Here is a 13447-nt window from a genome sequence, read left to right as displayed (position 1 = left end):
TTACTCTACTGTATCTTTTCTGTGTGTACTAATTCAAATTATAAAATATATATAACAATCATTTACAAAATATCAAAGGAAAAAAGTTTATAAAAGAACAGTCGTCTTTCGATTTACATATTACCTATAAATGCCTTGTTGTATACCCCAATTAGAGTTTAGATGGTAGCATCGATCGTATTTCGGCTAGTTACCTCATAGTGACAATTTCTTCAGCACTAGTTGGATGAATGGCAACACAGTTATCGAAATCAGCCTTTGTGGCACCCATCTTAATAGCTACACCAAAACCTTGTAAGATCTCAGCTGAAGAGTCACCAACAATGTGTAAACCAACAACCTTCTCTTCTGGTCCTGCACAAATAAGCTTATAATTAGTTGGAGATTTTTCAGTTAACATAGCGTAGTACATTGCTGTAAATTTGGAGCTGTAAATTTTAATGTTTTCAGCGCCGTATTTTTGAAGGGCTTCCTGTTCAGTAAGACCAATTGAACCAGCCTCTGGATGAGAGAAGATGACACTTGGAACGTTAGTGTAGTCCAATTTATCATTCTTGAATTTTTCAGGACCAAATAACCTATTAGATAACTTTCTACCGGCAGTAATTGCGACTGGAGTCAATTCCACTTTACCAACGACATCACCGAGTGAATATATATTTGGAATGTTGGTCTCTTGGTATTCATTAACAATAACTTGACCTCTGTCATTTAACTTCAAACCAATGTTATTAACTTGTAAATCCAACAAAGACTTACGGCCAATAGTCCAGATCAATTGGTCTACGCCTTCTAACACTTCTGTATCATTGATAAAAACGGTCAACTTACCAGTAGTAGCATCTTTATCAATTTTTGTGACTTTCGATAATTTATGAACATTAATACCTTCTTTAGCATAGTGATCTGTAATAGTATGCTGAATACTTTCATCGAATTTTCTTAAAACTGTTTCACCTCTAATGACTAGATGAGTTTCACTGCCAAGGCCATGGAAGACACCTGCAAATTCAATACCAATATAACCAGCACCAACAACAACAACTTTCTTTGGTTGTTCTTCTAAATCGAAGAATCCATCTGAGTTAGTACCATGCTGATAACCTGGGATGTTGTCAGGTAAGATAGGTTTACCACCTGTAGCGATCAATATTTTAGAACCGGTAAAGACCTCGACGGTATTGTCATTCTTTGTGACTTCAACATGTCCGTTACTGTTAAACTTGGCCCAACCGAAAATATAATCAACACCTTCCTTGATTAAATTTCTCTCATAAATACCATTCAACCTGTGAACATAATCGTCTCTCTTATGCTTGAATTGATTCCAATTGAAAGTTAAATTTTCCTTATTTAAATTCATATTCTGGTACAAACCGTATTCATTGGCATGTGATATTCTAGTAGCCAAGTCAGAAGCATACCACATGACCTTCTTAGGTACACAACCAACGTTGACACAGGTACCACCGAGAGCTTTCCCCTCAATTAACAAGGTTTTAGCACCATAGGAAGCAGCTCTTCTACTGGAAGCAACACCACCGGAGCCACCACCGATAACAATGTAGTCGTAATGTTTAATAGGGTTAATTGGAGCCATTTTTGTACTTATCGAGCTTAGCATACACTTTTAAGTTGAGAAGAAGTGTTTTTTTGTAAATCCCTTCAAGTATGAAAAAAACGGCGATGCTTATTAATATTTGAGTTTAGACGTGATGAAGAACAACGTTAAAATAATGTTCGAGCAGACTTGGATACAACGTGTATAATTATGTTGAATATATATGTTTATGTGTCTATATGAGGTGGAATTTCTCGAACAATGATTACGTAATGGACCAGGAAGGTACCCTGTGCGATTTTCAACTGGTCGAATGATCCCAGAGAAGAGAGCTAGCACCGATTTCGAAAGTATGAGAATGCCGTTATTCTATGCTACTTTTTAGTGAGAAGAGTTCTGGAAGCGGTCAGCTCATGGATAATTTTTGAACAATTAGTAATTCAGGTTAACAATGTCAGCAAAGTTCTGACTAAACAAAGATATGGAGAATTAGTCGTAAGCAATTTGATAAAGAAAAAAGGGTAGTGGTCCGTACCATGCAGTGTTATGAGCCAAATTCCACAGTGACAGCTATGGAGGATCGCAAGAAATGCAGAATGGTATGGAATGCGAATGGGTTGAAAAGAAGAGTGAAATTCAGGCAAGATCATCATCACCTATATTATTTTCAATATCTGGATCATCATCATCAGTAATCTTGCTTGCCATTGTGATGTCCATGCTATCTTCGTCGGGATTCCTTCTTTGCAACCAGTTTTTTATACCGCAATAGTATAAATATGCTGTTCCTATGAGACATAATAATGTCCAAAAGATACATACGCAGGCGTATATCACTGCAATGACTCTAAAGGCTCCCATAGGAACTAATGGGTTGAATTGCTTATACACTTCGAGACTACCTAGGGACATTGTACCTGTGGGGAAAGTAACGGCCCAGAAGCCCTTATTGAAATGGTAAAGTCTCTTGGGTTTATTTGGATCTGTCAAGTCAGAATGTCTATGATAGGTTAACAATGCCAAAACTGATATAATAGAGTAGAAATAACCTGAAGCCAGTAGAGCCAATGAAAGAAATAAACCTATTATCTTAATGCACCATGGAATTGTTATGAGGAGTACGGTATATTCAAAGTTATCTTGAGCAGGTGGGTAATATAATGAGACGTATTTTTTGACATCGTTTGTGAGTAGTAGGATACCGAAACTACCTTGACCCAGGGGCCCTAATACCAAAAATATACTAAACACCTGTGACATGGGTGGGATCTTATTGACGTAAAAATTCCAGAAAAGGATAGTAATGAGAATGAAAACGAATATTAGGGCATGGAACCAAATCAAAGCGGTGACCATCAGTGTCAGTAACTGGATATTCCTATTGAATGTCTTTGTAAAGAGGTCTGTCATTACGAAGTTAGCACTACATGAAGCAACGACGACTAAAGGTACAATAGCTAATAATAAAATTGTTTTCAAGTTTTTAGCTGCCATTTCTATATTCTTGGTGAAATATAAGTCGTCCTGATGATTAGCGTCTCTTTCGTATTCAACGGAGTAAAACTTCTGCCATATGAGGAAAGAGATACCCCATGCACATAAGAGTGAGACGAGGACGTCGTACCACCACCCAATATAAATGAAAATTAGTAATCTTCTTGCATTATCATGAGAGATCGAATCAATTTGAGACAAATTAGTCATGAAATTGAGTAATGTGACTATACCCATTGGGTAAGTACCCCAGAAGACGTTATGGTTGATGTTTCTGAAATAATGATTGTAGTATTTGACAAAAGAATTCTTTTTAACGTAAAAGATCATATGTAAGATGGCAAATATTTGTAAATAGAGGAAGATGATACATGCGACAGCAAACATGATATATGAACATATCTTTAGCCATCTTGCTGGGTAAGGAAACGAATACAGGATATCCGATGAGATACCTGTGGCCATGACCATGACAAATGAGAAGGGTTCAAAATGCCATACTAAATCTAATAACTCTTTCATTATACGTTTACCTTTACAGCTCTGTCACCCATAAATGACACTACAGACAATAATACTACTATGCTATACTATGCTATGATCTACTACACTGTATACATATATATATATATATGGTCCTACTGCGATATTCCTCCCAGTAAGTTCTGTCGTTGACTATCAAATTTTGAAAATGCCGGTTGTCATCTCCAGAAGTATCGTCCGATTGATTGAATAAACTTCGCATGGAAAATGGGTGAGCCACTGGATGTGCTAAGATATTGCAGAGGAACAACGTGGTTGGTTCCTGGTGCGTGAGAATTGGCAGGGCTTGTCGTGTTGTGCTGCGAGTTGTTTCTGCTGGGAGTCGTTTTTGCTGGAAGCCAATTGACACATTGGTGCTAAAAATAGTGGATGCGCATAGGGAGAGGGTCACACTGAGAGGGAGGATTCACAGGTTGGTATCCATTATGACATATGAGGGTTTGACAGTGTGACATTTCAGTGCTTGGCAATGTGACATATCGTTGCTTGGCAGACTATTTGTACTGCTGAGAGCTCTCCACAGACGCTATTTGCATCATTTCTTCACCAATTTCCACAGGAAAACCCGTCCATTTGTTGGATGTCGATCGAGTGTGCTCCACCACTCACTGTTCGTCGTTGAGAGCTCCAGATTGAGGCCCTGCTGATCAGTTTTGATTGAATTCGATTTCACTACTGTATGTAATCACTTGTTACGAAGTGCAAAAGGAATTTTGTCTCTCGTTCCTCTCTTTGACCGCAGAGATTTTGAAGCTACGTTATAATTTGAACAGCAACGTATTCTTTCAATGTATGCAGTTTGAAAGCATTGGGAACAGTTCAAGACTATAATCAGATTAGTTTCCGTACCAATTTGATCACATTTCGCCATGTCTACAGCTCCTGTCCAACCAAGCCCCCAGGCACCTCTGGAAATCGCGAAATTGTTACGTCATCACAAAGATTTAAAACAGAGGCAAGGTTTATTTCAGTCGAGAACCGTAGATTTCTTCCGTTACAAGAGATTCATTAGAGCGTTGAAATCGCAGGAATACGCTAAAAAATCAACTAATCAACCAGACCTGTATCCACCATTGACTGGATCCACCGAAGAGGAACAAAATAGTAAAGCCCGTGAAATTTTTATCAATTTAATCAAATCTCAATTGATATTACCTGCAATTAAATTACACAGCCATGAATGTAAAGAGCACGGTTTGAAACCAAATAAAGATTACCCAAATTTGATCATTTCACAAAAGGCAAATTTAAGAGACGATGAATACTACATCTGGAATTATAACAAGAAATCTATCATGGATATCTTAACTGTTGTAGGGATCATCTCTGTCATCCTAGCACTTGTTTTATACCCCCTATGGCCGAAATCCATGAGACGTGCGTCATACTACGTGTCATTAGCATGTCTCGGTTTATTAGGTGCTTTCTTCATTATTGCTATCATCAGATTCATATTGTACATCATATCATTGACATTTGCCAAAGAAAAAGGTGGATTCTGGTTATTCCCAAATTTATTTGAAGATTGTGGTATCCTCGATAGTTTCAAACCATTCTACGGTTTTGGTGAAAAGGATTCCTACAGTTATATCAAGAAAATGAAAAGATTAAAGAAGAAGCAAGCCAAGAAGGATAAGAGTGCCACCGCTACTATCGAAGAGAAGAAAAATGATTAATAATGGGCATCATTTTTTATAATTGTTATAATCACAGATAAAAATTAGATAATTTATGTAACTTTTAAAAGAGTGTTTACTACTATATTTCATGATCCATCTTCACGTCTCTGTGCCTTCCATTCTGCTGATCCACTTATTCTACCTTTGTGTTCATTGTCAGCCGGGGTAATGGTCTCAGTTTTATGCGTCGCTTGTGGCGTCCACTCCAACCGTTCTTGCTCGTCTCGACACCACAACTTGTATATATCATCTCTGTCCAAATTTTTTCTCAATTCCCTTGTCAGAAATGAACATACTAGCTGTAAGTCATTTTCATCTATCAAGTTCCTGGGCAATTGATTTTGTAAAATATATCTCTTACTAACATCAGTGACACCGTCTTTGTCGTAAGCAATACAATAACTCATACTCTTATTCCAGTTCTTTGAATATATGTAAGGCTGGTCAAATGATTGTTCGCATGAGTCAACATGGACCCATCTCTTTAAATGCGGAGAATAGTATTCACACCATACGTGATCTTCCTTATTACTGACATACCGAGCTTTTAACCCAAATGATTTCAAAATTAATGTAAATAAATTACACCACTCACCACATCTACCTGTCCTGGTCTCTAAAAGCTTTATTGGATCATTATATCTTGGATAACGCCATTCTTGGTTACAATGGCTACATCTATAAACTTCGACCGATCCACAATCAAATTTTGATTCCTCATTGTTAGCACGTTGAATGCCCGTCAAGTTCTGGAATTCATCAGTCCCACACCTCTTACATTCTGGCTTGTTGCACCATTTGAAAAAATCTCGTTTGAAATATCGCAATAGTTCTTTCACTAGGTAATCAGAGTATTCATCATCATTATCTCCTCTATTCTTAAATGTCTTATCAACATTTTGATAGATTAGATCTAAATCCAATGTTTCGAGGACAATTGAATGCCACTCAGAATTATCATATACATGACATAATCTTCGACTATTTCCTACGATTTCTTTGGCAAATTGATTTGTTCGAAGTAAATTATTGATTCGATTCACTTCACGATTGTTCTCCCGAGTACTTTGAAACTTCGCTATTATAATATCTTTGTAACGTTTTAAAAACATCTCTGAAATAGTCTGGTAGTCTGGTTTCATCTATAACGTGGCAATATGGGCGTTTAAAGACAGCGATAGCCTCTTCTCTTCATTACAACTTTCGGACATTATTAATGCTTTTTTCTCTAATTTGATATTTATAAGACAAAGCAATATATATATATATAATATTTACATGATAAACTACGACATGTTAATAACAAAGCACTTTTGTTTCCCGACTCTCAACAGTAGCAACTCATCGTTAATTAAATGTGGCTTCCAATTTTGGACATTCTCATTGACTTTTGTCCTATTGGGCCCAAGATATATACTACCGTCGTTAATCTTCCGACGAGCTTCATTATTGGAACAATTTGTCAATGAAACCAGTAAATGTGTTAGATCTTGTGATTTCAACTTCTTTTGTAAAATTCCGGCATTTTCAAATATCGTCATCAACTTCTCTGATGAATATGCTTCTATACTAAATGAATTCTCACTGCCAAATAAGATATTTGATACTACTTCGGCCTCTTCGGAACTTTTCTTGCCATGAATCAAATGTGTGACTTCCCTCGCTAACCACTTTTGGCCTATATGTTTTGCAGGGGTTCTACTATGTTCCTGAATGATAAAATCTATTTTGGAGGAAGGTAGTAAGGTAAATATTCTCAGGAAATTTCCAAGATCTGCATCAACAGTATTATAGAAAAATTGATAAATCTCGTAGGGTCTATTTATCGTTGGATCAATAAATATGGCATTTCCAGCGCTTTTACCGAACTTCTGTCCACTTGACGTCGTTAACAAGGGAACCGTAATACCAAATGGTGGTTCCTTTTTTGCATTTGGCGATATTCTAGTTATTAGATCGATTCCTGCGGTAATATTCCCCCATTGATCGTTGCCACCTACTTGTATTCTTGTGTTCTTCTCGCTATAAAGGTGATAGAAGTCATAAGCCTGTAATATTTGATAGGTAAATTCATTGAAACCCAAAGAATTATTTGTTTCTAATCTGGCAGAAACTGACTCCCTAGAAAGCATAGATTGGACTTTTATATGCCTCCCATATTGTGCCAGAAAATCTAGCATATTGATACTTTTCCACCAAGTCAGATTATCTACCGTATAATGCTTCCCAGCGGATACTTTATCTAAAGACTCACGCTCTCTTACAGATTCATAGTATTTAACCCCATTTTCGAAAAATCTCTTTAATTGTTTCTCAATTTGTGAAACGTTATTCAGTCTTGTCTCATCTCTCATTATCTGACGCTCGTCACTTCTTCCACTTGGATCACCTATAGCCCCTGTCGCACCACCAACCAAAGTAACAATATCATGTCCTCTGATTAGACAATTCAATAGAACCATCATAGGGACAAGATTGCCCAAATGTATGGACTTGGCAGTAGGATCAACACCACAATACAACTTCAATCGCGTTCCCGCAGCAAATAATCCTCCTAAGATATTTGCAGGCTCTGTGACCTGTGAAATGAGTCCTCTATTCCTCAATTCTTGTAGCACATCCTTCTTGGTAGCATAGCTTCGTATGGGAACTCTAAACCATGTGTTATTGACGATACGCAAAACTGTCATTGAGTTTTTCCATGGGTTCAGATATGTATATGGATCTATATTGCTCGGTCTAGAAATTTACAATTCTGTTTAACATTTGAACATCATCTTATCGAAAGGGAGCGATATGAATAAGATACTAATAACATCGAATTTGTCACGCATTTCAGGACATTTTGTCATCAAGAACGCTAATACATACCGTTACATTGCTTCTAAGCCATCTGTTATACGAAGTTTGGAGGATTTATCGAAGCTTGAATCGTTAGATGGCGTTGGTCCAAAGCTCATTAAAAGACTGATCGAGAAAAGGACTGAAGAATTGAATATCAAAAATGAATTGGAGGTACTGAAGAAGTTTCAAAATGAGGAAGGAGAAGTGAGGAAGCTTTCTCTCAGAAAATTCACGAGACCTGCTTGGATTTTGTTAATTATGAGTTCTACCGTGTTTTTATGCTGCAAATACCTCTGGTGTCAGCTTGAATATAATCAAAGAGAACAAGAGTATCAGCAAGAGGTTGCTAAACTCGAAAAAGAGCTCAACTTGTTAATGAATCAAGAGAATGACAGGGAAAATAACAAAAAATGGTATCGTCGTTGGTTCTAAGCTCCTTATCAACACTCTATAAATCTCATTCTCATAATTGATGATTAATTTCTTGTATATATATATACTCTTTTTATTCTTAAATAAAACATCATGATCATTAATTTATCGTGGCATTACATAAATGAACTAGACTTAGTTAGAACACAACTGCCTGGTACCGACGGAAGTGCATAAATACGAAAGTTCCCGTCATCCCCAGCTAAATAAACCTGGTTTATATATTCCTCTGGAAATCCTAGGCAATACCGTGTCCCTTCTTTGACATTAATGTGGGCAAAATCTCGATCCAAATTTTGGTTTGGAATCTTCGCTTTGATTGTTTGTGACAAATAATTGGCTATCTGTCTTGAAGGATCGGTAGCCGTCGATTTATTTCTAAAGCTTTCATAACTAGTAATTTCTCCTGTTTCACCAGCATCAACATTCAATGTGCTTAAATTATTATCTGTTTTCAACTTAAAAATGTGAATCGTACCCGTATCACCAACGCAACCTACGTATGTGCTTGAACGGTCAAAAATCAGTTGATACAGATTGGACGGTCTAGAACCACGTCTAAATTCACAATATAAAGGATTTTTACCGTCAAATTTAGTGTCAATACCTGTATTGAAAACTCGTATTATAGTCCCCTTTTCAGACGCAGTGGTAAGCAGTTTTCCATCTTGACTCAATGCCATACAAGCAATATTCCCCTTGTGAACTGAAGATAAATAATTGATTGGTTTGATGTTTATTGCATCATAGACAACTACATCTTTCAGTAATGGTTGATCTCGTTTATGTTTCGACACACTATAGGAAGTATAGCATAGTATGCTTCTATCTTCATTACTCAAAGTAATTCTAGGACGAATTCGACTTCTTACTGAATTCCTCCTATCTCTTGTCTTCCCCTCCTCTGATTTTTTAATAGAATCATTAAAAGGATGTGTTCGATCGTGACTATCATTTTTGCCGGACCCATCATTCCAAAGACTTATTGTTTCCAATGGTTTCATACATGAAATATCATAAATATAAATCTGATCATTCTCAAGTAGCACACACATACGCTTTCTATTCATGACCACATCTGCAATCTCGCTGGGAAATACCAATTCACATATGGTTGATCTTCTCTTAGTATTGATGATTTTCAATTTTTTACCCTTTATGGTTCCTGTTGATCTATCAACAACAGCAATTAAGCTTGTCGAAAACAACATCTCTACAATGTATTCACCTTGGTCCACATACAAATTACTCATGTCATTACTTTGAAATGTCGTACTATCGGTCATATCATCGGTTGTATTTGTGCTGTTCTTCTTTGCATCCAGTTCAAAACATTTACCAAATGGGTCACAATTATATATGCTAATATCGCCCATTTTCGAGGCGATCACACAGCATGTGGCATCCTGATTGAACCGTAGAGCCCTCATTGTAGTAGTATGGGTCAGCTCACTATGTTATTGAAGTTTGTAAGGATTTCAATTGGCAAAATGAAATCTGGAATATCACTTCCCTTGTATTAAGTTTATCGCGGTGTAATCAAAAATTAAGTGGTCAATATGATTATAAACAGTTGACTTATTATATAAGCGTATATACACAGAAGTCGATAACCGAAGCGACTCTTCAATACTCTAAGGAGATCTTGGTGTTACTCTTACTTGATTGGTTTGGATCAGAGTGGGCGTGAGATTTTTCTGCTGCAGCAGATGACTTAGTATTACTGTCGTCATTGTCTTCAACTGGAATACTCCATTCTTCAATTTCAAATCTCTTTCTACCATTTCTGAATGCCCATTCTGATCTAGATACACGCATCTCACCGCGATCACTGAAGATAGGCAGTTTGAGGATGTGGATGAGTCCATGTTGGACTTTATTTGGCTGAGATTTGTACACGGCTTCCAAGAATTGTAACATTTCTTGCGGGAATGGTTCCAGGTTTACTATGGAATCAAACAGATTCTCAATTTGTACCCTTAATAGGTTACTTATTATGTCAGATGAAAGTGTGGCCAACAAAACACAGTTGTTTTCGTTCTTCTTTATTATGCTTCTTAGTCCATGTAATAAAGAAATGGTACTAGACAATTTGAAAGACTTTGGAGGATACATTGCAGGGTGTAAGAAGGAAGGGATTACTATTCTTACCAACTTTCCCGGATGTTTCTTGATCGTTTGTTCAATCTGTGACAGGATTGATATGACGGGTTGAACAGGTGAAATAAATGTAATTTCTGCACTCGATGGTGCTGGAATTAGACGAGAAGTAATATCGAATTGTGAAGTGTAATGCTGGTATTCGTTTTCAGTCTCTTTTCTTTGAGCTGCATTTTTTGAATCTTTTTCATCTGCAAGTTTGTACTTCCAAGCAATCTTTAAATCCTTGTACCTTGAAGGAGTTGATTTTTGCTCATTTAAATTGGTCACAGAGATCTTGGATTGTTCTTCAGCAATCTTACTTTTCTTCATTTCCTTACGAGAACCTTTGTAAACGCCAGGAAGTTCCTTGGCAAAATCCTGGTTTAAAGTCAGTGCAATCAAATGTGTATTACCACCAGTAGAATGAGAAGCACCTTCTGCCCTATTGTACATAATACTTTGAGCAGTAAATAATCTGCATAGGATAGAGTTGAATTCAGTTGTACTCTGTTCCTCAATCAATAAGGAGTTTCCCAATGGTAACCCCATATGAGTGAGGATCTTGTCCAAATCTTCAGACCCTGTAGAAGTAACTAGGTGAGAACTCACAGGTGATGGCCTCACGCCAGGGTGATTCAAAATAGCAGCTTCTTGTTTCTGCTCTACAGAGGGTTGAGCTGGATGCACAACATGTGGTTCTCTATCGCTCATGACACTACCTCCGGGTGGAGCCCTTCCTCTCAAATTTAGAGCTGTCATTCTATCTGTGGGTGCCCTCATCGATGCATTTCCAGCAGATGGAATCGCCCTGTTTACTAGGGGTCTACCGCCAGGGAGTGTTCTTACACCACGTTCCCCGCCATTTAACGCTTCACCACGCTTTCTGAAAGACATTTCCAATGCTATCGAGTCGATATGTTGCTATAATTTTCAAATTTATTATGGATTACTAACGTTAAATAGATGCATCTCATCGATTTTTTTGAAAAGTCCACTAAACAGGTGTACCTCGCGTATTACCCGAAAAACCAACCAAACTATTCGAATAAAGAATATTGATTGACAGCATACATAGTCCAAGAGACAAGTCCAATAATCAACTTCGAAACGGTTGTCTCAGTGGCCGCTGTTCATTCTGAAGGTACGTGTTGTGATTGTAGGTGTATATCGCACTACCGGTAGAGCTGGAGACTGGAATCTGTGTTTTTTTTATCTCGAGGTTGATCACAAAATCAAGAGGATGAATCGGTTTAGTTTACTTCGCACGACTTATATGAGCAACTGTATGAGGTACTCCCATAGTACTCCGAAGCTGTACAGGAGATTTGTGCTTCAATGCCGGCATTTATCAAGTGTCAAGGGTGCTAAGCAAGATTCGAAGCAGAAGGGCAAGAATGACAGATTTTCTCGACATTACGTTATTGGAGCATTCGGTACATTTGCCATACCTTACACGATCTACGCGCTCTATATATCAGTCACTGCATCTAACGAGATCGACAGGAGGTACAAACAGTCTGTGGAAATTGAAAAAGATGGTCCTAATTTTAAAGGCACTTTAGCTAAGTATGTTCCATTAGAAGTACTTGGAAGATACGAAAATCCCTTTGCTGAGTACAGGATTCAAACGGTATATGAGTTCTTTTTCAACAGAATTGTGGAATTGTTTCAAAGAAATAGAGGTGGCATCCCGCCTGATAAATCTCAAATGAATCAGTTAATGCCTGTCCATAAGCCAAAATGGCACGACAGCGATGATCCTACTGAAAATAATAATCTCAACTTGACAGGAAAAATTAACCATACTATCTTAGATGAGACAGTGCTGGTACAGAAAGATTATACAGTGGAAACAATACCCATATTTAATACCTGGTTGGGACAATCATGTAATTTTGTGTTCTACAATGGTCTTAAGATTTTAACAGACCCCATATTCACGAACTATTTAATTCATGAAACGTTAGGTCCAGAAAGAATTTCACAGATGCCTTGTGAAATTGAAGATATCCCTACACCAGACGTGATTTTAGTTTCTCATAATCATCCTGATCATCTAGATATTAAGAGTATGAATTTTTGGAAAGATTCAGATGTTCTATGGATTGTACCAAAAGGAATGGAAAAATTCATGCAACAGCATCAAATCAAAAATTTTATTGAATTATCTTGGTGGCAAACTTGTGAATTAGAAAAGGATAATGAAAAATATCATATTTCATGTGCGCCATCTATGCACTGGTCTGGTAGAACATTGCTAGACACTAATCAATCTCTTTGGTGTTCATTTATGCTATCACATCATGGCAATCCCATAGTGTTTCACGGCGGAGACACCGGATACGTTCAAGACCTTTTCCTCAGAATCAAACAACGTTTTGGTCAGGGTGTAAGATTAGCACTGTTACCATGTGGACAGTATTGTCCTGAATGGCATCAACAACCTAGGCATATCAACCCTCAGGAAGTATTGAAGATAATGGATGATCTAAAGGCGCAAAACGTCCTTGGTGTTCATTGGGGTACGTTTGTATTAAGTGGTGAATATTTCTTAGAACCCAAAGAAAAGTTGGAAATGTTGGCGGATTGGAAAGGTATCAAACATAGGTGTTTTTGTCCTGAGTTAGGTAAAACAGAGAAATTTGATTGATGCAATAATCTTGTATATATAATTACTTTATCTTGTAACATTACATATTCATAAGATCGAATTTATTTACGTATTTACATGTACAATTACTTTTAAATGAAT

At 37.2% G+C, this 13447-nt stretch overlaps 9 protein-coding genes across 9 annotated transcripts; 3 read left to right on the top strand and 6 right to left on the bottom strand.

The window, feature by feature from the left end:
- Window positions 1-190: 190 nt before the first annotated feature.
- On the bottom strand, window positions 191-1624 carry GLR1 (glutathione-disulfide reductase GLR1; the record flags this gene model as incomplete). Its single annotated transcript, XM_003957318.1, has 1 exon — window positions 191-1624. One exon carries the CDS (start codon window positions 1622-1624, stop codon window positions 191-193), a length of 1434 nt encoding a protein of 477 aa, XP_003957367.1.
- Window positions 1625-2197: 573 nt separating this feature from the next.
- On the bottom strand, window positions 2198-3577 carry SSU1 (Ssu1p; the record flags this gene model as incomplete). The annotated part of the gene is made up of 1 exon (XM_003957317.1): window positions 2198-3577. One exon carries the CDS (start codon window positions 3575-3577, stop codon window positions 2198-2200), a length of 1380 nt encoding a protein of 459 aa, XP_003957366.1.
- An 890-nt stretch (window positions 3578-4467) lies between these two features.
- On the top strand, window positions 4468-5274 carry SEC62 (Sec63 complex subunit SEC62; the record flags this gene model as incomplete). Its single annotated transcript, XM_003957316.1, has 1 exon — window positions 4468-5274. The coding sequence occupies one exon, from the start codon at window positions 4468-4470 to the stop codon at window positions 5272-5274; it is 807 nt and encodes a 268-aa protein (XP_003957365.1).
- Window positions 5275-5363: 89 nt separating this feature from the next.
- On the bottom strand, window positions 5364-6389 carry PNG1 (peptide-N4-(N-acetyl-beta-glucosaminyl)asparagine amidase; the record flags this gene model as incomplete). Its single annotated transcript, XM_003957315.1, has 1 exon — window positions 5364-6389. The coding sequence occupies one exon, from the start codon at window positions 6387-6389 to the stop codon at window positions 5364-5366; it is 1026 nt and encodes a 341-aa protein (XP_003957364.1).
- Window positions 6390-6563: 174 nt separating this feature from the next.
- Window positions 6564-7967, bottom strand: MSY1 (tyrosine--tRNA ligase MSY1; the record flags this gene model as incomplete). The annotated part of the gene is made up of 1 exon (XM_003957314.1): window positions 6564-7967. One exon carries the CDS (start codon window positions 7965-7967, stop codon window positions 6564-6566), a length of 1404 nt encoding a protein of 467 aa, XP_003957363.1.
- Window positions 7968-8073: 106 nt separating this feature from the next.
- Window positions 8074-8553, top strand: INA17 (Ina17p; the record flags this gene model as incomplete). The annotated part of the gene is made up of 1 exon (XM_003957313.1): window positions 8074-8553. One exon carries the CDS (start codon window positions 8074-8076, stop codon window positions 8551-8553), a length of 480 nt encoding a protein of 159 aa, XP_003957362.1.
- A 116-nt stretch (window positions 8554-8669) lies between these two features.
- Window positions 8670-9983, bottom strand: ATG21 (Atg21p; the record flags this gene model as incomplete). The annotated part of the gene is made up of 1 exon (XM_003957312.1): window positions 8670-9983. The coding sequence occupies one exon, from the start codon at window positions 9981-9983 to the stop codon at window positions 8670-8672; it is 1314 nt and encodes a 437-aa protein (XP_003957361.1).
- A 196-nt stretch (window positions 9984-10179) lies between these two features.
- Window positions 10180-11589, bottom strand: ELP4 (Elongator subunit ELP4; the record flags this gene model as incomplete). The annotated part of the gene is made up of 1 exon (XM_003957311.1): window positions 10180-11589. The coding sequence occupies one exon, from the start codon at window positions 11587-11589 to the stop codon at window positions 10180-10182; it is 1410 nt and encodes a 469-aa protein (XP_003957360.1).
- A 391-nt stretch (window positions 11590-11980) lies between these two features.
- Window positions 11981-13345, top strand: FMP30 (N-acetylphosphatidylethanolamine-hydrolyzing phospholipase D; the record flags this gene model as incomplete). Its single annotated transcript, XM_003957310.1, has 1 exon — window positions 11981-13345. The coding sequence occupies one exon, from the start codon at window positions 11981-11983 to the stop codon at window positions 13343-13345; it is 1365 nt and encodes a 454-aa protein (XP_003957359.1).
- Window positions 13346-13447: the final 102 nt, after the last annotated feature.

This window comes from Kazachstania africana, chromosome 5 (genome assembly GCF_000304475.1).
Source record: "Kazachstania africana CBS 2517 chromosome 5, complete genome".
NCBI lineage: Eukaryota > Fungi > Ascomycota > Saccharomycetes > Saccharomycetales > Saccharomycetaceae > Kazachstania > Kazachstania africana.
The sequence above is the reverse complement of the archived record's forward strand: the minus strand, read 5'-3'. Positions and strand labels throughout refer to the sequence as shown.